Source organism: Atractosteus spatula, chromosome 11 (genome assembly GCF_055471065.1).
Source record: "Atractosteus spatula isolate fAtrSpa1 chromosome 11, fAtrSpa1.hap1, whole genome shotgun sequence".
Classification (NCBI taxonomy): domain Eukaryota; kingdom Metazoa; phylum Chordata; class Actinopteri; order Semionotiformes; family Lepisosteidae; genus Atractosteus; species Atractosteus spatula.
Genome location: NC_142716.1, coordinates 29,933,652 through 29,960,446, shown reverse-complemented (window position 1 = coordinate 29,960,446; position 26,795 = coordinate 29,933,652). Strand labels below are relative to the sequence as shown.

At 37.0% G+C, this 26,795-nt stretch overlaps 2 protein-coding genes across 2 annotated transcripts in view; one reads left to right on the top strand and one right to left on the bottom strand.

Annotated features, from left to right (window-relative positions):
- Nucleotides 1-9,361: 9,361 nt before the first annotated feature.
- Nucleotides 9,362-18,011, bottom strand: cdkn2c (cyclin dependent kinase inhibitor 2C). Its single transcript, XM_088927623.1, has 2 exons — nt 17,800-18,011; nt 9,362-11,579 (listed from the first exon to the last, which is right to left on the bottom strand). Exons 1-2 carry the CDS (start codon nt 17,929-17,931, stop codon nt 11,214-11,216), a joined length of 498 nt encoding a protein of 165 aa, XP_088783749.1. The 5' UTR covers nt 17,932-18,011; the 3' UTR covers nt 9,362-11,213.
- A 5,363-nt stretch (nt 18,012-23,374) lies between these two features.
- Nucleotides 23,375-26,795, top strand: part of faf1 (Fas (TNFRSF6) associated factor 1) — a 151,436-nt gene continuing 148,015 nt past the window's right edge. Inside the window, exon 1 of the mRNA XM_088927333.1 lies at nt 23,375-23,696. Within this exon, the coding sequence (XP_088783459.1) occupies nt 23,640-23,696 (57 nt within the window). The 5' untranslated portion in view covers nt 23,375-23,639. The remainder of the gene's footprint in view (nt 23,697-26,795) is intronic.

Genomic DNA, 26,795 nt, shown 5'->3' with positions numbered 1-26,795 from the left:
TATATAAAAATGATTCCAAACAGAGATCCAAAAGAACTAATATACACAAAGCACATCTATGTACAGTATACCGGCTCATGCGTGGTTCTAGCAACATAAAATGCAGGAGAAAGGGTTGATTTTCTTTGGTAATATAGCAATGTACTGTAATACCACGTTTTGGACAGTCCTTTCCAGGCTCAGAATCCGTAGAACTATTCTGGGAAAATCGTACACTAGGATACTTGTGGAACAGTTAAGGTACGTAAACTGTATTCAGTACGACCAGGCAATGGTCAAGCCACGATGGATTTCAAATGCCCCAGCAGTGTTGTAGGGTGCATTTTTAACCACTGGATGGTCACGAGAAAAAAATTGTCGGTACTTTATGGCAAATCATTAGATAGCATCTAGCATCTATGTTAAGCACATGTTAGATCAGGGCCAGGGATATTATTCACACATTATTTTAACTTGTCCCTCTTAAGATTACATACTGTTTGTGGAATTATATTTAATGAAAGACTCTCATGTCTTATACTCGTGTGTCTTCTTGCGGTTATTATCTGGACTGAAGATCGAGTCTACTTACACTGTACACATATTATCATCAACCAAGATTATTTTAACCGAATTTTAAATCTTGCTTAAATCCATTAGGCGTTTGAAATTTACAGGCAATAAATCGGAATTTGTATGGTGTTTTGTAGATATTCAGGCAGTGTTTTGGCACTTGGCAATGCTCTAGAAATCCTGTTCATAAATGACTGCGAATTCTTCTGAAATTTTGAAATGAAACGAAATTCTGATTCATTTTTTGAAATGGAGACTCGGCCACTGTCAGACTAACCCGGAAACCATTATGATACTTCACAGTAGAAAGTGTTAATGAAAACATGTTCTTCCCCCAATCTAAACCAGACATAATGAAATGGAACCAATTTAATAACAGTTGAACACATGGAAACTTATTGCCGCACTATTTTATTTTAATAGCGTTAGCTGTCAAGAAGGTGGTGCGTGAATTTTCACTTGCAGAAAACGTGAAAGGTAAAATATTACTTAAATTCTTGTATTTATTAAATACTTTTACAGTACTTGTTACATAAGTAGTGTAATAACAAATAGTCAATCTGACTTGTGGTTTTTATTTCCTCAAACAAGCTATACGCTTCGTAAAATGTTATTTTGTCTCATAAAATTGAGAAATGGCACAACTACAAACAGCTTTCCTCCCCATGTGAACAAACGTTTGCACAAGATTCAGCATTACAAACAGATTTATCTTTCCCTGTCATTGATCTGTCTTCTTCAATCGCGGTGCAGACCAAACTATGACATCAGAGATAGCGTTCCCTTTGATATCTCGGTAGTTGTTTTTTTGAAGGACCTCACAGGTGTTCTCCCTGTCTGGTCACACGCTTTAGGAATTGTGCATTTGACATCGGATAATGGCCGTGCGTCACCGCAATAAACCCATCTGTAAAATGAAGAGGCAGTAGGGGAATCCCGTTGTACTCATTTCTGTTCAGCATTCAGTGTTTGTTATGCTACAGCAGAACTGGGAGCGAATGATGATGTAAATTAAAAACAGGATCCGTATGAAAAACTGAATCGCGCGCCTTTCTGAAGTTCCTGATATTTCGTGAGAAATCATTGCTTTTTAGGTAGTGTTCATTAATTACAACAATTTCTAGTTGAGTCAGATAATACTTTCAGTGCAGCATGACAAGACACGTCACTCCCTAGTATTTGGGTCTTCCATCCGGCGAAGTGGACGAAGAGGGTTATTCTTAAGTAAATTATATTATATGGATATCCAAGTTTAAGACTGTAAACATATTTATGTAGCGTTTTGTTTTTCTGAATGAATGTGTTTACCCGTTGGGTATATCGAGGTTAATTTACTGTATTTTGGAGGCCGTTGTATTTTGATTAAACATTGTTTTGTGTTCATGGGTATAGGAAAACTAACCAGGAAAACTCTATCACTAGTTTGCGTTATACTGGGCTAACAGCTTTTTGAGTGTTTTACTGCCTGTGTAAACAGCCTCGAAAATAAACTATATTTACCAATTCTTACGGACAGTTCTATAGAAACATTTAGCTTATTTTCGTAAGGGTAGAACCAGAAAACTTCACATTCACTGTAAAACCATAAATACTCAAATAGACACAACAAAAAGCAACACATTACTGAATAGTGTTTATTGTATTGATTCTTTTACATTGTTTTTTAATTAACTTTTAATTTATCATAAATATTCTTTTACATTGTTTTTAATTAACTTTTAATGTATCATAAATACTGTACATAGTTGAAATTCTCATCGTCTAATATATCTTCTCCAGTTTTTATGTGATATGTATATAATGTGGATATTTTATACATAATTATGGAAATATTGTATTGGCTTTAAGCAGAAAGAAAACAGGAACATCCTGGAAATGAAATCTTCAAGCAACAATGGGTACCTACTAGCATTGAGCACTGTGGGCTCCTCATGGATATTCTCAAAATTTGTGGCTTAAAATAGTTCATAATTGCACATTATTTCCCTGTATGTGGGGTTGTACTCTCTTTTGCTTTTTTTCAGGCTTACAACTGACAAACAGATAGGAGCTCATTTTGTTACTTCAGTCTTTTTCTTTTTTAAAATCATGAAATTTAAAAGTATGGTGTGCTCTCTCATTAGAGGACCCCTGAAAGACAGAGGTGTGCTTCTGAAGGGTTCCGATTTTATGTGTTAACTCCGCTAATTAAGGGTGCTCATCTTTTCCTGGACATTGCTAATGATAGACACACCTGAACCTGAATGTACAGTAGCTAAGGTCTTCTAAATGCTGTCTGTGTTATTCAGTAATGCCTACTAATGTGGATTTTCCTAAACATCTCATCTGTTGCAGTCTGGGGATGACACATCATATTGTTAATTGCATTGTTTTTTTTGTTACACATATGAGTCTTTATTATATGGCCTGTGACAGCTAGTGATGACACATTTTGATAGTGCTGATGCAAAGACATTCAAACTCTTCACTCTGGCCAATCTTAACAGGCCACCTGCCGTGAAGTATGCAGATATTGTCCAGAAAGCAGGTATAAAGATTTACAGGCTTACATGAGCAGATTATGTAGCAAGAAGTTTATCGTTTTGATTTTTTTTGGTTGAAAAAAATCTTTTACAATGCAGAGGTCAGACAAAATGACTTTTAGTTTGAAGTAAATTATCGGGAATCTTTACCTCCATATGCTTAAGAATTTTAGCATTTAATTGGCTCTTTTATATTTATTTTAGGTGTAATGTTTCTATAATTAAGAGTCCTTTCTGAGAACTATTTCAGAATAAAATTAGTAAGGAATCAATGTAAATTATTTTAAAATTAACTTCAAATATTCTCCCAAAAACTACTTACAGTAATATGATTATGATTGGCATTTAAAAATGGTTTAAATTTCTGTTTAAACATATTCATTTTGTTACTTCAGTTACTGTTGGAGGATGTTGATTTGTTTCTTGAATTCAAAGGGGTATAACAATATTTGGGGTTTAATTTAGCATGCTCCAGGAATTAACATGTGCTTTAATTAAGGTTGTTTGCATTCATTTTGAATAGTGGAAACTCTTCATCTGCCAATTGTTTATTACACAGCACTGTATGTTTTGACAAAATTAAAACACCATTCATTGGCAAGCATGTCTTTGTGTTTTCATATGTTTGAAGCTGGATTCCCATCTACATTTGGCAAGTTTTATAAAACAAATACAGACTTTTCTGGTTAGACTTTCTGACATCTTTGACAATGTAGATGTTTCATTTCTATCAAGTTACTGTATCTTTTGCACCCTATGTGAAAAGTATTTTGAATATGATGTCTTGAAACTGCTCTATATTTTCATATTGACTTGAGCTTCAAAATCAGACTGACTGGAGAGGACATGAAAGCGATATAAATGTTCTATAGAATTCCATTAAATGTTGCTTTTTCAATTATGCATAGCTGTTTAAATGGTAAACAATGGTGAAATTTCTAATCAGTTAGGTAAGTAAGATGATTTAGATCTTAGATGGAATGAAAAATAAGATTCTAGTTCATAAAGACTAATATTGAATGTGCAATGGAATTTAAAAAAATATTGCATCTTATCATCAGCATGTAATATCTTAATTAGTTTAAGTAAAGTGCCAGAATTTTTGCCAGTTTAAGCCCTGTTTTGTTAAATACATTCATCAATTCAGATTATCATAAAGAAATCTGGTTAATAATATGTCTTATGACATGAGCAGTTATTTTGCACCAAGATGGCTGACATGAATGAACACTTGGTAATCAGCTCAGAATGCAGTTCCTTGTATCACTGCTATTATTAAGGTAATATCACTACTGTATTTATTTTAGTGAGTAGCCTTGCCCCCTACCAATTTGTGGTGAGCAATTCATAATTAGTTTGGCCTACCGCAATTCTTGTCCCAGCACAGGAGAGAAGAGGACAATTATCAAGCTGCTTCCTCTGCATGCAGTGCAAACCACAGGGGTCACTAATGGTGCAGTTAGCTGAGGATTCATTGACTGACTCGGCTCATTCAATTCAACAGTGCTTGGCTAAACCACTCAAGAGTGACAAATTGGAATTATCATCTATTTATCTATTATTTATTATTACCATTAAAGTGTTGTAAATGGCATCTTTTGGGGTATTATTAACTATTGAATGAAATATCACCAGTTTATCTCCTGCTGTGCAACATTGAGGTGACGCATGTTAAGGATAATTGTAATTAGAAGGACCATATCAGAGAAAATAATATTGAAGAGTATGGAAGATCACACACGTTATAAACCAATATTTCTTTCCCTTGTAAAGTAAAAGTCCCTAGTTTTAATTCTGCTCATCGCTGTGTAACTTGAACTGAACCTAAGGCCCAGAGAACTATTTCAGTGAGAATTAGGTAAATGTGCAAGCAGTGAAATACTGTGATGTGCTGGAGAAATGAGTCAGGATTGCAGACTTTTTGGCAGTGCCAATGAAAATATCATTTCTTGTATGACTGCAAGGTTTTTAGATATAAGTCCATTTAAAGCCCACAGTTCCTTCTGACAGAACTGATTTGCGCAGCAGTTATTGACCTCAAAATGGTGTCTTTTCTAATTGACTCAGACTTCATCTTTCTGGACTGGCTTCATTTTGTTTGAGAACACGAACAGAAGTACTGTAAATGTTCGGAACTGGAACATTCTGAAGAAAAATGTGAGTGTATGATTACGCTCATGAAAGATGTCTCCACCCCATGTAGAATGCTGCCCAAAGTGAGTAAGTTACATATCAACAGGCAGCAGTGACACTGTAGGACTCCTAGACCACTCCAATTTTAATTGGTCTAATAATTTACAGTCTATTTGAGGCATCAAAAGGGCATTCATGAAAATAATTCATACGAAACCTTCAATATTTTGACAATGAAGAGTTGCAAAACTGTAAACTATGTTTAGGTACAACTTAATTGTAAAGCAACTTTTTACTTACAGAGAGGGAAGAAGGGTTATTCACCCCATAAAACCCTGAAATGTCTTGTGTAATGTTACTCTTCTGTTTTTTACATACTGTAGCTAAAATCACAACACCAATATTCTGAATATCAGAATTGTTCATCTTCAGAAGACTCTTAAAGCAGCAAACCTTTGTACTTTATTCACTCAGAATTGCACTCTGCAGTTTTTCTCTCTTGACCACTTACGCCTGTTGATCAAATGTCTCCCTATATATTGGTCTCAAATGAGTCACAATAAAAAGCAATTTCCCATGAAATGAACAATGTTGCAAAAGTAAGGCAAAGTGAGCAGGACTGGACCCAGAGTTGCAAAATGTCCAAGGCACCGAGACATCTAGAAAGCCAAAGCAGGTTTTCGGGCTTCGCTATTTTTGTGTTTCCTATTGAATGTATGAATTTAACTTTGCTCTGCATTGCTTGTGGGGAGGTTGCATTAACTTGTAATCTCACGAATACACTCAGGACTTGAAAGAGGAAGGTCTGTTCTGTATGTTGACACACTGTAGCCCCTAAAAACCATTTGCCCTGTTTCTCCATCACGAAGAAAGCTCTCCTCCAGATGTTGTCTGAAAGACAGGACAGGCCCCATCCTGGGATGTGACATCTTTCCACACACCCTTTCCACTTCTAGAGGGCTCTGCTAGTACAGAGACCCGGGTAGCAGACAACCCCGCTGATTTAAGAAGAATTACAACACAGAGGACACCGCTGCATCGCCTCACCTGGAGGACCTTGTGGAATCAGTGGGATAAAGACCAGTACTTAGGGCAGGGATTCTGTGGTCTCACTCTGTGCCCCACAGCACAATGTCTCGTCACTATACACACTGAACAAGCTTATCTGAACAGGCACATATCTCGCTAATGGCTGCTCTGCACGGAGAGCCAGCCTCGCCACATCGTGCATCAACAGAATCAGATAAAGTGGCCCTGGAGCTGTTTTTCATCTGTGTGATTGTTAGACAAAACCGATAAAATGCACTTCATCATCATCATCACCACTATTATTTTTATTATTATTATTACAAGGACTCGTCGTACTGCTTAAATGTTGATGTAATTCCGAGAACAAATTCTAAGCAAGCCGGAATCGGGAGTTCTCGGCACCGAAATCGTTAAGAAAAGAAAGATGAAAAGCAATATAAATGGCGCAGTAGCCATATTTGTAACAGAGTGCCAAAGAACCAGCGCAAGGATCATCGCAGCGTGCCCCTAAGATCGGGATGAATTAAAATCTTCATTCTGTTTCTGCGAAAGAGCGTGAAAGACTTTGCATGAAAATTAAGGCGGGTTTGCGTAAACTCTTGACCCCGTAATAAAAGCAGTAAGAATGTCCACATTTACAGACCACAAAGATCTTACAAAGGCAAACGTATGACAGTTCTTTTCGAAATAAAGCTGATAACGTTTTCCAGCATTAGAGTGTTCCTGTAAACATCTAAACTACAGCGACCATCACTTCAATTTTAACAGATGCTCACACGGATTCGTATTATTCTGAAATCTACATTTCGCTGTAACGGCAATTATGACAACCAGATAGCGTAAAAGTGTTCCCCTGGGGCAAAGCCCATTGCAAATTATCTTGTATTCAACAATCACCACCTTTACAGGTACTTTAACTTAACGTACTGTATATACAGTATTTGTCTCTTATTTCCATTATGATCTTTCAGTTAGATCATTTGTACAAAAACATTAGAAAGCAGTCCGTCGAAGTCGCTGCATTTACATTTATGGTGCACAGAGGAGCTGGCAAAACGCGTTTTCTGCTTATATCGCCTGATTCATTTCAAAACCCGATAGCGCTTTGGTTCATTTTGTAGAGCACTTACCGTGAAGATGTTTTTAAAAACTAGACTCATGAATACGTACGGATCACATTAATATTCGCTCTCTTTTTTAAATTTCTTTTAAAAAGCAACATTTTCCGGGTTGAAGAGGACAAGTAACCTACTGTTCCAGAAGAGGTTTGACATGTGATGACGAATTTGGGTAATAAGAAATTGTCAATCCATAGTTTTGATAGAAAGACTCCGAAGATGCTAAAAACATCGTTAGTGACCCGAAATTGTTAAACTGAAAGCACAATCTAAAAATAACACTAGCAATATTACGAACGGCGATCTATTTCTGTGCGCAACCAGGAAGAGGTCCATTGCGCATTATGGTTACACAGACAACCTCACAAAAAAAGGATTATATTAATTTTTTCATTTCATTATTTTTTCTCTGTCCGTGTTTATATAATTGTTGTTGTTTTTTTTTGTTAATTTAAGAATGGAAGTTTGTTATGGGAGCTGCTACAGTGGTGAAGCGCCAAAATTTGAAACCTTTGGCCAGGAGAAGAAAAAAAAGAGCTTTTTTATCTAACGGTTTTTGCCTTAGCTGTGGGTCTCAAGGTCTTGTGTTTCCGGCTGATTTGAGTTTGCTCTTCTAAATTTTTCTTGCACCAGAAATTCTGAAAGGGAAATAAAAGCAGGCAGCATTTTCAAATCAAAACAGGTTTGTGATCATTTTGTTTGATTGGACTTCAGCGTTTGATCGTTTTGCCTTCTTGATTATGATGCTAAATCAAAACTGATTTCTGATTTAAATACGGCTGACGGTTTCACTATGTTGCAACTTCTAACTACATTTCACTTATGAGGTGTTCTAAAATGGGGGGTACAATTAATATTGACTCACAATATAGAATGTCCTTTCTTTACATTCAAGAACTTGTGTATTACTTCGGTGTGTATACGTTTTCCCGTTTCTGTGTATTTACACTTTATTTACCATAGACCTTAAAAAAATGACATGACGTAAAATTTAAAACAAGAAGTACATAAAACACTATGTTCCAAAGGAGAAATAAGACACACGTACAGTGAGTGCATCAGTGTGTCCATTTATATACATACAGTATGGCCACTGTATCTGTTACACACATACAGTATCGTGTTTTGACTTAAGAATTATTCATAAGTAATTAATGTATTGTTGCAGAAATTATTGCATACATATCCAACATCTGCGTTCACTGCCTAAATGCCTTACAACACCTTCATTGTATTAAGTGTAATAAATATTGTTTCTTAATCTGAGACATTGACTGCCAATTATTCTGCAACGCTTTCGAAATGAGAGCCGTTGGAAGATGAATTATTCCCGCCCTGTCTTAAATTTATTATTCACCATCCTAAATTAGGCTTAATGAAGGAGTGTTCAATAAATTAGAAGACTGTACTGCTCTTATGTCTGCTTCTGTAGGTAGTCCACTTCTTAATTTACTGTGGTTTAATATCAACTACAAATTATATACAACAGACATGTTTATTATTAACAGTATTATGAGTACTGGAAAGACTACATAGTTGCCCAATGAATGTGTAATCTACATTGAATACACTGTGATGCAAAGTAATTGTAACATTATTTTTAAATTACTTAATTGATGTCATTTAGCTTTCATAGAGATGGAGTCTGGATATGCCTTTTCCGTGGTTATGATTTTGAATTCAGACGCAAGGTCTCCTCACGTTAATTTCATGATATTCTGTAACAGTACTGATACTGTATACAGTACTTTTGGAAATGAGTAAGTGATGAGTAAACTGACATATCACGGTTTTAAAACCATCAAAGGCAAGTAATTTTAAGAGTGAAAGTTAACTGTTGTTCAGATTTATTTTTTAGCTTTGAGAATTGACCTCGAAGAGGAGAGAGCTGGTCACATAACACACTTACAATTTAATAATATTGATACATACTATATACTGTATATGACCTTTAAATTATTTTATTTTGAATAAGGTAAACGTAAGAGGAAGTAATGCACCATGCCGTTCTTTCAATATTTTATTTTTTTCTCACGAAAGCAAGATAACATAACTTAATTTTGCAATATACACTTTTGTCCTAACAGGACAACACATAAAACATTTTAATTGACACAATGACGATTGTTTTATAAATACAGAACTCCAAAATGAAACACTGTAAGTGCATGTACTTCTTCGTTTTGCGTAAAAAAACGAAAAGAAAACAAAACTTTGGTCGGTCCGTATTGAAAATGTAAAACTCACATTTTGTTGAGAAGATAAAGATACATGCGTTCACAGTCTGGTACATCGCACCGTGGGTAACATTCATCACTGCCGTTACACCAAATGTGCAACGTGAACTTTTTATAGAGGAAAATAAAAATTCGATGTAAAACAAACCATAAACCTGGCTAATTTAAAGATGCAAATCCAATTAATAATAAAAAGAACACATGATTGTAAAGACATAAATTGGAGATTGGCATCTTATGTATTGCCTTTGCCTAAGCCTACTCGATGTTAATCGCTGAAAGCAACGTGCGGCGTTTCAGCTTTAAGCTTGCTGTTGATGTGGCAAAGAAATTAAATTGTGTCTCTATAATACAAACAGTTCAACTGACATCTAAGCACGCCTCAACATACAAAAAAAATATAGCCAGCTATCGTTTAAATTCAACAACTTAATATTTTATTTCCCAAATCAACACAGGCCATTAAAAATGCCTGGAAATTAAAATGACCTACAAGCTTTTTTAAAAAATGGACAATTATTAGTTTGAATTAAAACCGGCGATTGCAATAGTTTTAAAAAGCATTCAGTATATTATGTGGCTGGAAACACACTTAGTAGACGTATCAAAATCTAAAAATGTAACTTACAGTAAAAAAGTAACAAAGAAACACAAGCGATCTATTAAGACCTCAAACGGTACTTACTAAAAATTGGCTACTTTTTTTAAAAAGAAACTGGGTGGTAATTCGACGCGCTTTTATGTTGAAGTTGATGTAATGGGTTATCGAAAAGTTTCGATATTTAATACAAAATGGGAATGTAGTTTCTATAAAAAAAAAAGTGTATTCCCCTGGACATCGAATTATTTATTTCATATACTGTATGTGGCAGTGCGTTCCTTGACACTAGGCGCACGTTTCAGCATTTCACACAAAATTGATTTGATTGTTGAAGCTGCCAAATTAAATTCGTATTGAGAATATCAGCTTGTCAAGCAGTGAGAAACAAGCTACATTGGGGCCATTTGAAACTGTCGTTCTCCCTTTTTTGCATCAACGTAAACAGAAAGAAGAATTAAACATGAACGAAGAAATTGTCATTCACAGAACCTGGAGATTCTTCCGAGGTCAAAACATATTAAGAGGCTTTTTAGGATAATATGTTTTGTAGTTTCTTTCGAGCGCTTCAAAAGGAAACAGTATAAATTTGACTTGCCAATAAACTAGGCATTCAGCAGTTATTCTTGCAGAATCAATTAGTGATTGTGCTTTACAGTAGCCCACTACTCTGAAAATCTTCAGTTCCTCAACGAGCAAAAATTAAACGATTTTTAAAGAGGAAGGCAATCTGTCTTCTGCCTTATAAAAAAAAATAAGTAATAATTGTCAACATCAACTATTTTCTCGTGACTTGGAGGATGTTTCATTCTACATTATCTTAAACAACGCTTTTCAATATGTTGCTTCACACACAAACGCAAATTTTAGATTGGAACGAGGATTATGTTGAGTAACTACGCTCTCATCGTCACCATTATAGAACAAAAACGAATGATCATACATTAATTTCAAACTCCTCAATCGATGTCCATGAATTTTTCCCTTAAACCTAAATGTGACAGGTCTTTGTGGCGCTCCCCTTTTAGTTTTGCAGGCGCATATACTCCTCAATCCACCTCGCTGTTGTCATTCTGTTGTGCATTTTAGCCAAGTCACAAGCAGTCTTTCCCTCCAGGTTCCGATGCAGGGGCTGGGCCGTCCGCTCTATTAGGAATTTAATAACGTCCAAATTGCCTTCCCTAGCCGCAAGGTGCAACGGCAGATTCCCCTCTGTGTCCTGGATGTTCACGTCGGCGCCGTGCTCCACCAGAACGCGCAACGTGTCCTCGTAGCCGTCCCGGGCAGTGTCGTGCGTCACAGTAAGGCCGCCGAGAGGGTCTCGCACGTTGGGATCGGCGTTCGCCCGCAGCAGGACCCGGGCTATGGAGGGGTTGCCAAGCTTCATGACCTAGAAACAGAAAGCACGTTAATTATTAGTTGCATAAAACCATCAGATTATTTATTTTGATTTTGAGTGAGCCAAGTGAAAATAGCTTTAAATGCAACAATAATAAACACATAGGTTTAAATAAATATAAGTAGGGGCATTGCAAACTATTCTGTTTCTGAGCACCTTTAGTCTAATTACATTGGCAAAAATGCAGGTACCGAATACATACCTAAGGCTTGGCAACTTTTACCTGTGTTGCAGGAGGCAACCAAAAGACGTTTGATGCAGTAGGCCCTAAAATATTCCAGACTGTGGCAATTTTATAGACAATTTGAAATACTCCGAGGTTTAAGGTCAACAGCATCTTTCGAATTTCGTAGGGTAGTATAACTTTACTTTCAGTAAATTGTTTGACCTCAGTTACGGAGCCGATAGAAAGTTATTTTCCATGAGGATGCGAGAGTTGGGGCAGAGCAGTTTTTCGGCTTTTAACGATTCCTTGGACTTAAAAGTTAAAAATAGAAATAAAATATTTAAAACATTAATTAAACCGCCATTTTAGAGTCGCAAACTTTCCATTTTGTATCAGTTTTTCAGAGAGTAACTTACGGTAAGAGTTTTTTGGTAAACTGCTCTCATAAAACTTCTTATGATTCTATATTAGATATTGTATAAATGATATATTACAGTTCTTGGGGAAAACGTGAAATAGCATAACTTCTCTTAAGATATATTCAAGTTTAATATTTCATTATTTTAATTCCTATTTTTCCTTAATGAATTATAATCATGTTCTAATATGCCCTTTCACAATGTATAATATTCTGTAAGAATGCAATGTCTCTTTAATAAGATCTGACAAATTTTAGCGGGGTGTGTTTTTTTACAAATATTTGCGATTTTGTAATCTCAAAGTTTTCTCTTAAAATAGGTATGTGGAAGGAACAAGTGGCTCATATAGAAACTGTAGGCCTATTTGCAATTCTGTCATTTACAAAGGGCCAGAATTATTTTTTAATATTGTACTTAAGATATCTGAAAATACGTACTGTACACATTTATAAATAACAATAGGGATAATGTATCTGATTTTTTCAGCTTAGATTTTAAACGTACTTTACATTAAAACTGCACACCAGGTCTATGAAGTAACTAAGGTTTAATTATGTTACGCTTTAAAGAATCCAGTTGAAGCTCACACAGTCTTTGGTTATTACTATTGATTTTTTCATGTAAAATGAATGACAAAAACCTGCTAAACAAATGAGTTTCTGTAGGATAACTATCGTAGAAAATCATTTTGTTTGATAGTTACTCCTCTATTTTCCATAGGCTTAATATGAAAGTAGCAAACTGTTTAGTCATTTAGATAGGACTGTATAATACATAGAATACATACAGTATATACAGTAAGACATTGAATGGAAAATTAATATTTTTTAGACAGTCTTAAATGTTTTCCACAAAATGCACACAGGCTATAACTAAGCCTCTAATCACCCATCTCAAACGTTTTTGCACTGTTTTATGTGCAAAACAATAGTTAGATAATTGCAATTTCAGCACGCGTTACCAAGTTAAATGTTAAAAACAGATGCTCTCAAAAGCAGTAGGAGTATGAGTTCAGTATGACCTTAGCCTCCTCACTCCTATTGCTTATAGGTGGCACTACGGGCCCTGTGCACATTCAGTGGACCATTCTCCTCCAAGAATAGGTGATGCCAGAGAGCTAGTTCCCCAAGGAGGCTAGTTAGGGAAGTATTGGGATGTGCTGGCAATACAAATACTGAAAGTAAAGCATACGAACATCACTGTTAGCACCAAGACAGTCCTGGCCATTAACACCTACTGTAAAGAACATGTGGGAGGTACATTTATTTTCTACTAGAATCATCTCAATAAGGATGTGGGTTTGGCTATGCAATCTAGTCCAGAGAGACTGCAGTCTCCATTTTGGCACCTGTATCTGGGTAACACTCCAGCAGTTTTGTAACGGTCGTTTGACTTCATTGTAATCTTCCAAAATTGTGTCCGGTATTCCGAAAGTGAGCATTCTCCTAATTCTGCCTTTTTTCCTCCCCTGGGTACCTTGACATCTTGTGACAGCTTTCCAAACAGTTAGAATTGGAAATTCAAACATACTTTTAACCGTTACTTTTAAAAGTATTCTACTGAAAGGTAAGCAAGTCAGTATTAGTAATCCTGACATACTGGATTATTGAATGACAATGTAATAACTGTTAGGCCTTCTTACTTAGAAAACTGAAATTGCACTGGAAGAAATACATGAAATTAGCATGCCTGAGAACATTTAATCTCCAAACAGAGAGGAGCTGGCAGTAAAGATTCACATGTGCATTATTATCCCTTCAGATTTAGATGTATTTCTGTAAAACAATATCGCACTATCAATATTGTTATTTGCAAAAAAGATTAACTACAAAAATATTTCTAGGTACACTAGGCCTCACTGTTTGAAAACTGTAGCTATCAACTGAGATGGTTTTTACAGAATTAAATAATACTGTAGCTGTCAGTAAAAAAAGTACAACCTATTATAGACAAATGACACCGATTCATTGTTACAATCATCAGTATAACCTAATACCCAAAATTCAGATATTTCAATTTAAATACAACACTGATAAAAGATGTAAAAAAGGCAGTGTTCAGTTTAAAATGAATAAATCTATTAACAGCTGAATATGCTAAGTCATTTGGAAGTACCAAGATACCATGAGGCCTACCATTGCCTACATTAAATCTTGACAAATAATTTGAAAAAAGGTATCTTTTTTAGTTCTGCTTTGGTGCACTGAGCCGAATTTCATTTAGTTTTCTCCACATTAGCCTGCCTAGAGCAAGATAAACACTCTGCCTTCAATGTAACAGAACATGAACGAACGTAAAGCATTGGAAGTGATATACACATACACTTCTACCCATCGTAGGGAAGGGGTCTAATTTTAAAACAGGTTAATACCACTTAGTTGCAACCGTTAATTTTGTTTTCCTTTAAATTGAAAAAAAGAGGATGTGGATACTCTTAGTTTACATCACATAGCCTTGTTATTATAAATGAAAAAGGAATGAAATAGTACAAATGCAGGGTGCACAGAAACATATTTTGTACATGCGGTTTTTAAAATATACTGCAAAAGCAAGTAGGTAATAAAAAACGAATGCAATTAAGTACAGAATAAGATTATTCAGGGTGCTAAAACTAATGTTTGTGGTTCTCAGAAGGAACAAAAAAGGATTAAGTAGCCTCTTCTTTTTTTTTTTCCATAACATTATCGTATAAGTCTTGATTATTCTGCAAAGCAAGACTGAGGCCTGAAAATAAAAAGTAGGGCTTGATCTGTTTAACTGGCAAATTTAAAAACTTTGCCCCTGGAGTCTCTAAAATGAAATGGGGCCACTACATTGAAAACATGCTTAAATTGTTCTTGGGATTCCCCTGTAGAGAGTTCAAAAAGACAAGCTGATAGCTGGCCTTTTCTGCCAAAGCCTGAAAGGATAAACATTTGTATGAATGTATGACATTATGTATTTTTAGACGGTGCTTACTGTAAGCTAAAACATATTTGAGAAACAAATGCAGTTGCAATGTCTTCACCCTTTACTTCAAATAGTCTCCCTTCACCCAATACTGGTGAAAACTACACTATTTGGCGCTCAAAAAGAAACAACACAATTTTGTGGTAAAAACCACACCGAAAATACAACATGCCTTGCTACTACAATCGTGTTGTTTTAACACTGCTTTTTGTTAAAAAAAACACACACATTATATTGGCAATTGTCAAGAAGAGTCTTTTTCCTGTTTGTAAAAAAAAAATGTCCTCAAATACACTTCTTGAGTGCACCCACACATATATACATATGAACACAAACATATGTGTATTTGTGTATATATGTATCACTGCATTCATTTATACACAGTACATGCACAAAAATCTATATCAAGATGGAGAGTACACACACTTTGAATTTACATTCCATGGTTTTGGAAATAAAAACCAAAGATTGGAGCAAATCTGTCCTTGAAATTTAGTCTGCTTTCCACACTCAATTTTTATTTAAACATATTTTTAAAAGTGTCCAGATGCCTAATTATATTGTTTATAAATATTGGATAAATAAAAAAATAGGTATTACATACTAGTATACAAGTATAATCTGTAGGCCGGTGTAAAATAAGGATATGTGGTATTGCTATTTTTTATATACAGTAGCATCTTTCTTTTTTGGTTCCAATTTATTTATTAAATATTAGGTCTACCAGAGTTTGTCTGATATGTTATTGCTGTTCTCTTTCACTGGCTTTTGTATAGCTATCGAGGTACTACTCAGCTTCCAAAAACTAAAATAAGCTTAGGCTGTTTATATATGTTTTTTTTCTGCTGAATCGAACCACAGAACAACAGCTTTTATGTTTGTAATGTGGTAACAAAAATTTACTTTAATCTATTACTACACTTTGGATGCTGTGTGGCATAATCAACAAAATAATGTTAAATTCTTCAAGTCTACCCTCGCACATACAGTACATACACATTTAAACACACCTTTCTGTACAATTAACTTCTGACTGAAAAAGACAAAAACATTTTTAAAATAAGTGTCACTGAGACCTATTAATTAACACTGGAAACATCGAACTGATCAATTAATATATTTTTAGCTAAGGTGACCAGGCAAATCATTTATGACATACTTAATCTGTTTTCTCTTCAACATCTCACAAGAGTGAATGGGGAGTAGTGTTTATTTATTTATCTTTTGAGTTCCGTTTGTTTACATTTTGCGAAACATTGATTTTTACTCTGGAATGAGGAGTATTTTGGTTCGTTTTCTATGTTTGAAACTGCGTTTGTCATCCGTAAATTTGCAGTTCGCAGTGATAGTGAGTTTGAGGTCTGCCACATCTCTTTCAGTATTAGCGCAGGACAGTCCCTACTGTAAATTATTCTTGTCTGAGTTATCCAGTGATTATTAGAAATGTTTTAAAATAATATTACGAATGATACATTTGAATACCTCCCACGGGTTAAACAACCTGTCATAGTTCCAAACTGATATCCAATCAAGATAGGAGATAAATGCATTCTGCTCATTCATAACAATAGTTCTTGCCTTCTAGTCTATCAAGCGATATTTCACACTACTGACTCTAGTTATGGCCTTTATTTGAAACTAAAATCATTGATAAATATGTATTTTAAAAAATTCAGCTCCCCTCAGAAACCGGGAGTCAGGTTTCCATTCTAGAGTGCAGAAATAAGGAGGTTGTACTCTTATTTTTTAAAGTGAATTAAATTCTACTTGTTAACGTAATATGGAATAGAAGCCCCCACATTATTAATTATAAAGATATATATACATATTCGGCTTAGGCCAAGCAGTAAAGTATGTGCTGTACAGAACGGGTTATTTTTTACTGTAAGGTATCAGTCCGTAGATCGAGGTACTGCACATAAATGAACAATTAGCAAGGCTGCTTATTCTAATCAATATCTCAATGAAGGTCGAACATTATACTTTACATATATATGAGCTACATGGTGAGAGATGTAATAATATACTGTAGGTTTGTGTGTATCTGCAGTTAAGGTCAGATGGGTATACTGCCTCCCTTTTTTTTAATATGGGCAGTTACCGAGACACTATTTTGCGACGAATTTTCTATAGTTTTACATACACGCCGAGATTCCCAAAGGCTAGCCTTTTAAAACATATTCTTACTAACGTAATCTGTCTTTCTTTTATGAACAACAGACCATGAACACAACGGGACCGTAAAAGAAGCCGAATTAGTAAAAGAATGATATGCGATGATGCAAAATGCGAGTATTTGACGTTAGTGATTTTCGCGGATTTCGAAATGCCCAGGGCTGGAAAACCGGACTCGGATGGAGCAGCTAACCACGAACGAAAAAGAAAACAACGTCCCACCTTAAGTATAACCTCCACTATCTTTTCAGAAGATTGATAATATTGTTTTCTAAAGACAATTAAAAACATCTTAATTGACTTCATCTGGAACAGAGAAAAGGGTATTTATGCCCTAAAATAATCATTCATATTTCAGATACGTCACGAAGCTACCTTTTTGCTAAGGGTGTCAAACAGCTATACAACGGTGCATCCTATGGACCGAGACCCACAGCAAAATTACCGTTTCCTTTTTTTTAACTAAAATGTGCAATTTTGTCTGAAGAAACGCAATACCAACCTGCAAGGCAGTCCTGCCAAACTCATTCCTTTCATTTACATTTGCCCCCGTTTGTAATAACATTTCAACTTCAGTTAAATCGCCCCTTGCAGATGCACTGGCAAGCCTGTTTGCTTCTGAAGAACCAGCCATTCTTTATGGAAATAAAAGATTTGAAAAATATTTTCTTGGGAAAAAAAGTTGGGTGTTATTTGTAACAGTACGCTCTGCTTCTTTTTTATGGTAAACCTATAGTGACGCGAGCCACCAAAAAGGTTGTAGTAAATATTGAACAGTAAAAGAAACTGGGCTTCGGCCAGGGTCCGCCTCCCTTTTTAACACCATCCCACAAACACAATCCACTTCATTTTTACATCAGTTCGAAAAATCGGGATGTCCAGCCATTCCAGAACGAGGAATACAGATCTATATTTTTTCACTGAGCATCGCTCAGAAAACAAATCCATCATTAATGCCCTCGGAGACGCTCGGTCGTGGTCGGGTTTAGGAGAAATCCCTTCGTACCCGGATTTTCTGCCGATGACTCCGTGCACTGTTACTGCTTAAAATAAATTATATAGACCTTGACCCCAGATACTTGACATCTCCTGTAGTGGTTTCTTCAGAAAACCTGGCTGCTGGAAAGACTCCTCTTAGCTGTATCCGTATTTGAAATCCAGGAATCGCTTTTTCTTCTTCGGAGAAAAACACCAAGGTGACAGATAAAAGATTCAAACCTGTCACCACGCGTTTGCAACCGGGATGCGCAGAGGTCGAAAAAAAATGCAAAATTAGCTAGTTGGTGTCGAAAGATTTAAAATGTTATTGTGCCCACCAATGTATCGGTCGGGTTCAAAGATGATTAAAAAAAAGTCCCGGCTTCTGAGCAACAGTCATGAAGTGAGCGAAATTTAACTCATTTCACAAACCGTTTTCTGTTTGAAAAGCGCGCTTGGCATTTAAGGTAAGTCCCTTGAATCGCCCTCAAAAATGGTATTTGCCTTTCACAAATCCAAATAGGCAAACGCTGTCATACAGGTGCAACCCATATTTCGGTTACTGTATCCCAAAAGCGATCAGTTTAAAAATACAGGTAGTCACATCGCCAGCGGCCGTCCACACAGCATATCCGATCATAAAAGAGCATGGTTTTAGCTAAACAGGTCCTTTTGCAAACAGTAAGTACGTTTCAAAGCCAGTCTTAATGCAATTCTGGACTGAAAACAAAAATGGGGAAAAATAGGTCTGTTTCTGTTTAACGAGTAGCTGTATCCAATGACATCTTAAAGGCTGTGTTTTCAAAGTTTTGTGCAAACTTCCCGCCCATTTTTGTAACTGTAGAAATAAGGGTTGCTCAAATGCGTCCTGCTTTCTTCATTATTGATGAGAGGTTGTTTATTTCGGTTAAAAAAGGCAACCCTATGAGATCGCGGCAATGCAGTACAGTATCTTCACAAAACAGGTACGGTATTGTATTCCTCCATCTCGGCCCTTCCCCTTCGCTTTTTAAAATTTGATTGTAAAGCCATCTCTCTGTAGTGATTTGTTACAGAAACCTAGTACCTTCCTGCCTTTGTGTCGTATCAAGGACCTCACTCGCATTAACGCTGATCCGCTTGCCATAACCTTAAAAGCATTATTTCAACACTGATAATATTTGCAATAAATTTCTGTTGCTCTCCCCCCTCCCCGACCTCATCGCAGCTCCATTTGCCAACCCCACCTTTTTGCGTAGTTTTTTTTAACACGAGTGATTTTTTTTTGAAAAAGTGGTTTGTTGCTGTTCATTGACATCACTCATTTTGAAAAGAGGGAGCTCCTCCGACTCTTCCGCCCACACAGCTAACGAACATATCAGAGGCGGGGCTGACAGATACAGTCGCTTCTGAAAGAGCAGGGGGAGGCGAGCTGGGACTGGACCGCTCTGTCGTCGCTCCGGCTTCTACGGGAGGGGGCAGGGGCGAGAAACCTAGCTTGTCTTACTCTCTGACCAAAGCCACTGGGACAGCATTTTGAATTAGACGAAAACCGTACCCAAACTCCACCTCTGTAGAGATCAAAAAGATACATACTGTATTTCATTCGCACCTTCAGGTTTTTAGCTTTTCGTTATACACGGACCAAGAAACATCGTATACAGGACTTTTATCAAGAGAGTCATTTACATTCTAATTTTTTGTCCTTTAAACTCTGTATTACCGGTATTTTAAAAGTATCGGTAACCCGAAAATCATAGCGAAGACCCTTGCGAAGTCTGCGTCTTCGACTTGAACGCTTACGAAACTGTTTTACCGTTATGTGTCAGCCGTTTTCCCAGGTCGAATTATCTACCTTGCTAATAACGCAGCTTTCAATTTCTACAAGGCTTATCAACTGGTACGTTTGGCCAATAGCTGTTGGGACCCAAATGGAAAAAAGAACGAAAATAAACGACGCCACAGACCGTGTAAGACTGTAAATATGAAAAAGATTCGCATTCATATCTCACTGAAACGTTAGAGATTAATTTTAAAATTTCTGTTACTTTGTGGTAATTTGGCATCTGAAGATAAAGATAATTATACATTTACACAGCGAAACATATATACTTGCTATCAGCATTATGCTGGAATCAAGCGTTCGTTTTTCTCCATAGTGACAGTACTGAGCTATATAATTAACTCGCCACGCTACATCTAATCTCATTTGCTATATGCCTTTTCAAGAAGGTTATACACAAACGAGCCTTTTTTATTTTATGCAGTTTAAATATGAATGGTGTTCTACTCCCACAGATGTTTAACATTAACAAAACTGAACACGAAAACCCCGTAACAGCGTACAGTATGTTGGCTGAACGGTGCGCTCCCAAGAAAGGCAATTAACGCAATCAGGTCTGCAAGTCCTTCTTGCCCCTGGGCCGCCTCCACCCTTGTATGTCCAACATGCGAGTTTCAAAGGCTACAGCAGACGACAACCAAACAAGACAAGCAAAAACAGCAGTCATGCAGAGCACGTATAGCAGATAAAAACTGGACATTGTGGCAGAGCAGCAGTCTGTCATGAGCGCTTGCCTGGTGTGTATTCAAGCAGCGCTGCGCCCTCTGTCTCTGAAAAGGAATTGAAATATTTTCTTCAGATTTTATAAATAGCGAGTGCCGCCTTGTGAAACATATGCTGTACTTTCGTACCAAAACGTGTGCTCTCTCGATTGTAATCAGAAATGAAAATTATTGTACTACATAAAGAAGGAGGTCTTGTAGTGAGATGTACACAATGTATCCTCTAATTGAGACAATGACAGTTAACTTGACTGTACAATACGTTTCTCATGACATGTAGTCAGGGTAAATTAGTGGCACAGTGACGACGTCATGATGACAGATTTAAGAAATTAAACAGTATACTATACATTTAACAATCGGGATCCCAGACAACTGTGTGGGTCATAAGTGAGACAGGGCACTTAGGTCATTCTCCTTATTGGCAAGGAAGGCAGAGACAGGGCACTTAGGTCATTCTCCTTATTGGCAAGGAAGGCATAGTGGTTAGGGCTCTGGTTTTATAACTGGGCAGCTGTGGATTCAGGTCCAAGGTAGGGCACCTCTGTTGAAATCTTGAGCAAGGTAAGTTACTCAGTAAAATGCACAGTGTAAGCTGGGGTTGAAGAGGTTGATAAGGCCCTCTTGAATGGGAATATAAGCAAGGCTTTTTAGCCCTACTAGACCATTCGATAGTTAGTAGCTAATTGATCCAAGGGTCTCATCCAGACATTTGTTGAAAGAAGCCAAGGTATTGGTTTTGACAATATGGATGGGTAGCTAGAAACCGGAGCACCTGAACCCCCCACAGAAGTACAGGAAGAAAGCATGAGTTGGGATTGAGCCCTATGAAAATGTGAACAAGGAAGATTACCTTTGTTACAATGTTACTCATGGAGAAGGGAGAGATTCTCTCCAAGGGGCTCTCTGAACAGCTACATCCTTTTGATGATTTATAGCACAGACACTTATGTTTTACTATGAAAATTTAATATAATCATTACAAAAGGAGGGAATAATAATGACACCTCATATATAACTTATTTTATCTCAAATAATCATAAAGTTCTTCACATGTAATTAGGGACTGACTTCATCCACCACTGAAGTGCAGCACCCTCAGGGGTGGAATACAGCAGTAGTTCTGTGCCAGCAGTTCACTACACTGCAAGTAGGGAAGAGAAGTGATTACATTTCTTTGCTGATTAAACATAACATTTAAGTACAGGCCAGACTGAATAAGCCAAAATGGAAGGTTTCCAGGGAACTGGTATGCCTGGGGATTCTTAAATCATGCCTTGGGATCCTTAATGACTGGTATCTGACAGGACTTCGTTTTCCATTTCATGAAAGCAGATGCTATTTATTTCATGGTGATAAACAATGTATTTTTCGCCAATATAAAATCAAGATGACGATTCATTGAATATGAGTTTCAGTGCTGTTCTTGCATCAACTTCCATAACTCGGCCTCGTAAGGGTTCCTGAAATGTCAGGCAGGCTGCAGTGATTGGCACGTACGCTTGTGATGTGGACAACAGGGATCAACCAGCGTGCAGTCTCCCTGGCACATCAGCTTGACAGCCATCTGGAGTGAGCTGGGCAGGCCACTACACAGGATTTCAATGTGGTATATATCTCGCACACGAGAAGTTTCTTCTCTCAGCAGACTGCCACCTAGTGGTCCACCAACAATCAGCTTTGCTTAACTATTTTGGCCCTGAGAGGAGAAGAGGCTTTCCCAGAACATTTGTATTGTCAGTAGTAAGTTTTCCAAAACAAGGCATGTTTTGCAGTAAATAGCCCTGACTCTGGCCTTGACAGGTGATTGTCTACACACACAATGTGTTTATCAGTCAAAAACACACATTCCTTCCTTACATGCTTGAAAAACACCTGTGCATAATTATACTGTATGAGGGTCTTACTCTAAGTACATGACGAAAACGTCATTAGAAAAAAATGTCGTTCATTTTGTTTTAACAAACAGTGCAAGGAATGTGGAACAACCGGTGATTGCGGATCTACTTGTTCATAAAGGATCACCTAATTTTGAACTTGTGTAGAGTTTTGCGCTCTTAACCGAGTGCACTTCATATCTGACGTGGCCACATTGCAACTCAGTGGAGAGTACTGTATGAGTGTTTCTCCTCTTTCGAATCCAGTAATATTTATTATCTATATATAACATTTTAACCAATCGCACCTCATGCACTTCACCGTGTAAAGAGGGTCTGATATGACAGAGGTAGGAACTGCGAAACTCGTTTTGAATTTTTTTTTATTTTAATGTTAAAGTGTTAATACCCTCTCTCCCCAAAGAGTGACGTAAAACCTTGTGTGATATAGGCTTTGTGTGCCTTTATTTTTTTGTTTCGCAGTATGATTATTCCTCAGCCTTGTAAACAACTGCACCAAGACACTCCAACGAGATTGTCACATAACGCGACAATATTCTTTCGTTACAATGTTTTCATATTGGATTTAAAAAGCACACTATCTCTTTAAAAACTTTCCATCAACGCTGCCGAAAAGCATTTTTTCGTTTAGCCGTGCGACGGTTTTTCTTCTGCCGTAAAGCAACTGGAGAGGTGCCTGTGAGCACATAAAAAAGGAAAAGTGTTGGTTCATCAGAGGCTGAAACCCACAAAAAAAAGATCCGGAATACCAACGAAACTGCGGGATAACGCCGCCGTTTTCACCTTCCCTGCCTGCGTAGTCCCGTTCCCCGGGTGGGCACGGGTAGTTTTTGTGTATTTCCGACGGCATTTTTATATGAAACCTTAGCCCCCTCCCCTCTCCCCTCCTGCTTTCACTAGAGAGAGATAGCCAGTCACTGCAATGGCCTCCGATAGCGGTAGCAACATGGACAGAGAGATGATTCTGGCTGACTTTCAGGTGGGTTTCCTCTTTGCACGGGTTCCTGTACGTGGCTCTTAATGCTCGCCGACTTGTTTAACTTGACATGCTGTTCCTGAAAGGAAATGCCACACGTCAACAGCAGCACAAGAGAGACGAGATGCTCTTGTTCAAACAGAATAGAACCTGTCACATTTCAAACAACAACAACACAAACACACGCCGGTCTGGGTTTCTGTAGATGAGGTATAGATACTGTTAACACATTAGATGTGATACAGGAATCGTACTGGTTGAGAAGCTTACATGGCTTGTTAAAGAAAACCAATGGTTCCATGAAGTTGAAAAATAAATGAAGACTTAACATTTTGTTTACGTTACCACGACTGAACGTAGATCTTGAACTCATCAAAAAATATTGCTAAAGGACAGTGAACTTTAACCCAAATAAAAAAAAACAGGTTGTTGTGGATGTTTCACAAAGACAGTGCCTGAACACTTTTCATACTCCTGACTATAACAAGCTGTCTGTAAAGCTAAGAAAAAATAAAAAACTATCCATTTGAGATCTACCAAAAGTTCTTTGCTGATGGTTGAAGAAAAATATTTTGATCTTAGAAGAGGTCCAATTTTAACTCTAGTAAGGCACTAATGGCCTAGTCCTGCAGCATTTTATGCAAATGGTAGTCTTTATAGGTCTTTAAAGATCCTGTTTAACCAGATAAGAAAATGGCTAATGCCTAAGAAATAAGGGATTTTAAGGGATTTAACAATGCATCCAGTTTCACAGACTTGCCTTTCTGAAATCTTTTAGATGTTGCGGTTTGTTGCTGCCAAGTGTGATTGTCACCTTTTCATTCAGAAAATACAGTGAGAACAACATCTTTTTAATGTGACCTTAGTAACTGTAAGATTTTAAATGAGTAAGGGTGAATTAGTGTGATTTGTGTATCCTAAAATAATATTTTTCTCTCTTACACTTTTAAAATGTATTTTAAGATCTTTTGATCTCAGAAGAGAAAATTGTAAGTTTCTCTCTAAGATGTTTTATACAGCAAATTGATTATTTTTATATAAATCATTATCATAGTCTTTATATTGGAGATTGAAAAAGTAAGTTTGTTGACAAACATTTGATGACATAAGGATATTTTAACAGCTTCTTTTCCTGCATGTCAGGTGATGCAACATGCAGTCTTGCACTTCCCAGTGGGTTGGTAGAAAGTTTACATAAGTGACAGTCTGCTGTTTTGTAACATTTAACTCTACCTTGATTCATTCTTTCTTAATGTGCTGTAGCTGTTCCTGCTGGGATTTTCCTGTGTACCACTGTGAGTAATTGCCCACTGTTATGAAATGATGTTTGTAGGACACATGTGAGGAAGGAACTGAGGGAAACTGATGAATGTTTCACAGGCCAGAGTGTGCTTCAGAGACCTGTGTGCTACTTACATCTTCCTCCTGTACTCTTCCATGGAATCTTTGTGCAGCTGGTTCTGCAGTAGTCCATTTCCACGGTAGATTACAGTCTAAAAAAGGTGCCACAGGAGATAAAGCAAGTGAAATTGTAGGCTACATCATGAATGTTCTGATGAAGCAACATGGTTTCAACCCATTGCTTGAGATGTAACAGTGCACTGAGCAATATGCAGTACCACTTACTGCAGATTTGGTAAGCATGATGGAGTTAAGTTGCGCTGGCATAAATGATTAATGTGCAATATCTTAAGTAAGACCAGAAGGAATTAGCAAGTTGGTATTCATTACGTTTATAGTCATGAAGCCGTTTACTGAGTAGACTGCTCCTGGTCAGCGATGATGTGTCTGATGATAACAGTTTTACAAATGTCTGAAAGTGGCCCTTCATGGCTGTGATTATGTTTATTATGGTAATATCAAAGCCTTTTATGATGCAGCTACATTTCTGAACACCATGACCACCCTTTTACTACGATAAGGATTTATAAAATTTGTATAGGTTTTGCAAATAATCCTGAGTTTGAGATGAGCCCCCTAATTAAGTATATTGAATTGTCATAAGATGAGCCGAGGAATGGCAGTTAAAATAAAAATGCAACACAAGGAGTTTTTTTAGTGTAATTAAATCGGTGTTCTGTGGGCTGAGAAGATTTAAGGTTATATTTGTGGTATGACTGGACATGGAAGCCTAGTTCTTTGTGAAGAGTTTATTAAAATAAAGCTGATTTAGGAAAACTGGGAAGGGAAGACTAGAATATATTCAGTCAGAGTATTTTTGTTTCTGGTTTAATTTTGACTGTTAGCTGAAAGATACCTGCTTTTTTCTGTGCTTCATACACAGACATTCATAGTAGCAGGTTTTAAGATAAGATTTTTTTTAAGATCACTTTATTGATCATATAAAATTTCTTATATTGGGAATTTGCCTTTTTGCATATCCCAGCTTGCTCTCCATGAGACACACAGACAGGGAGTGAAGCTTGGGATCAGAGCGCAGGGTCAGCCTTTTATATGGCACCCCTGGAGCAGTTGGGGTTAAGGGTCTTGCTCAGGATTCCTCTGCTGGCCGCGGGATACGAACTGGCAACCTTCCAGCCACAGGCGCAGATCCTTAGCCACAGAGCCACTGTTACTGATGGAAGTGTGCTCATAAGGTATTGTGAATGTCCAGATGTTCTCAGAAAATAGTTTTATTTTTTTTATCCAGATCAGCGTTTGTCTTTTTGGTCCTACTTTTTAATGGATAAATGTAAGTGGAAGAAAATCATTTCCCAGATTTACTACCCTTTTCATATCACTTGAATTTACAATCTCATTTTCACTTGGCAGACTATGACAGACTGAACAGAAAACCAGAAGTTTAAATTCAGCCTAATTTTTAAACCCTTGCGGATGATCAGATACTAGGATCTCATGATGAGCATCTACAATCATCTGGAGTTTAGTGAACTTTGTGGAAACGTCCATTTGTCAGTAAAGACTGAAAAAAACCACATATTACATGCGAGAACCTGCCACCTAAATTTAAAGACAGTTTTTGAATTCAAAACAGTGTTCTATTAAAGAATCATCTGGGCCTTTGCTAAAGGACACCATGGACGTACACCATGTACTGTAAAGTTTTGCAATCTCCAAAACTTCTCATGCTGTTTTTTTGAG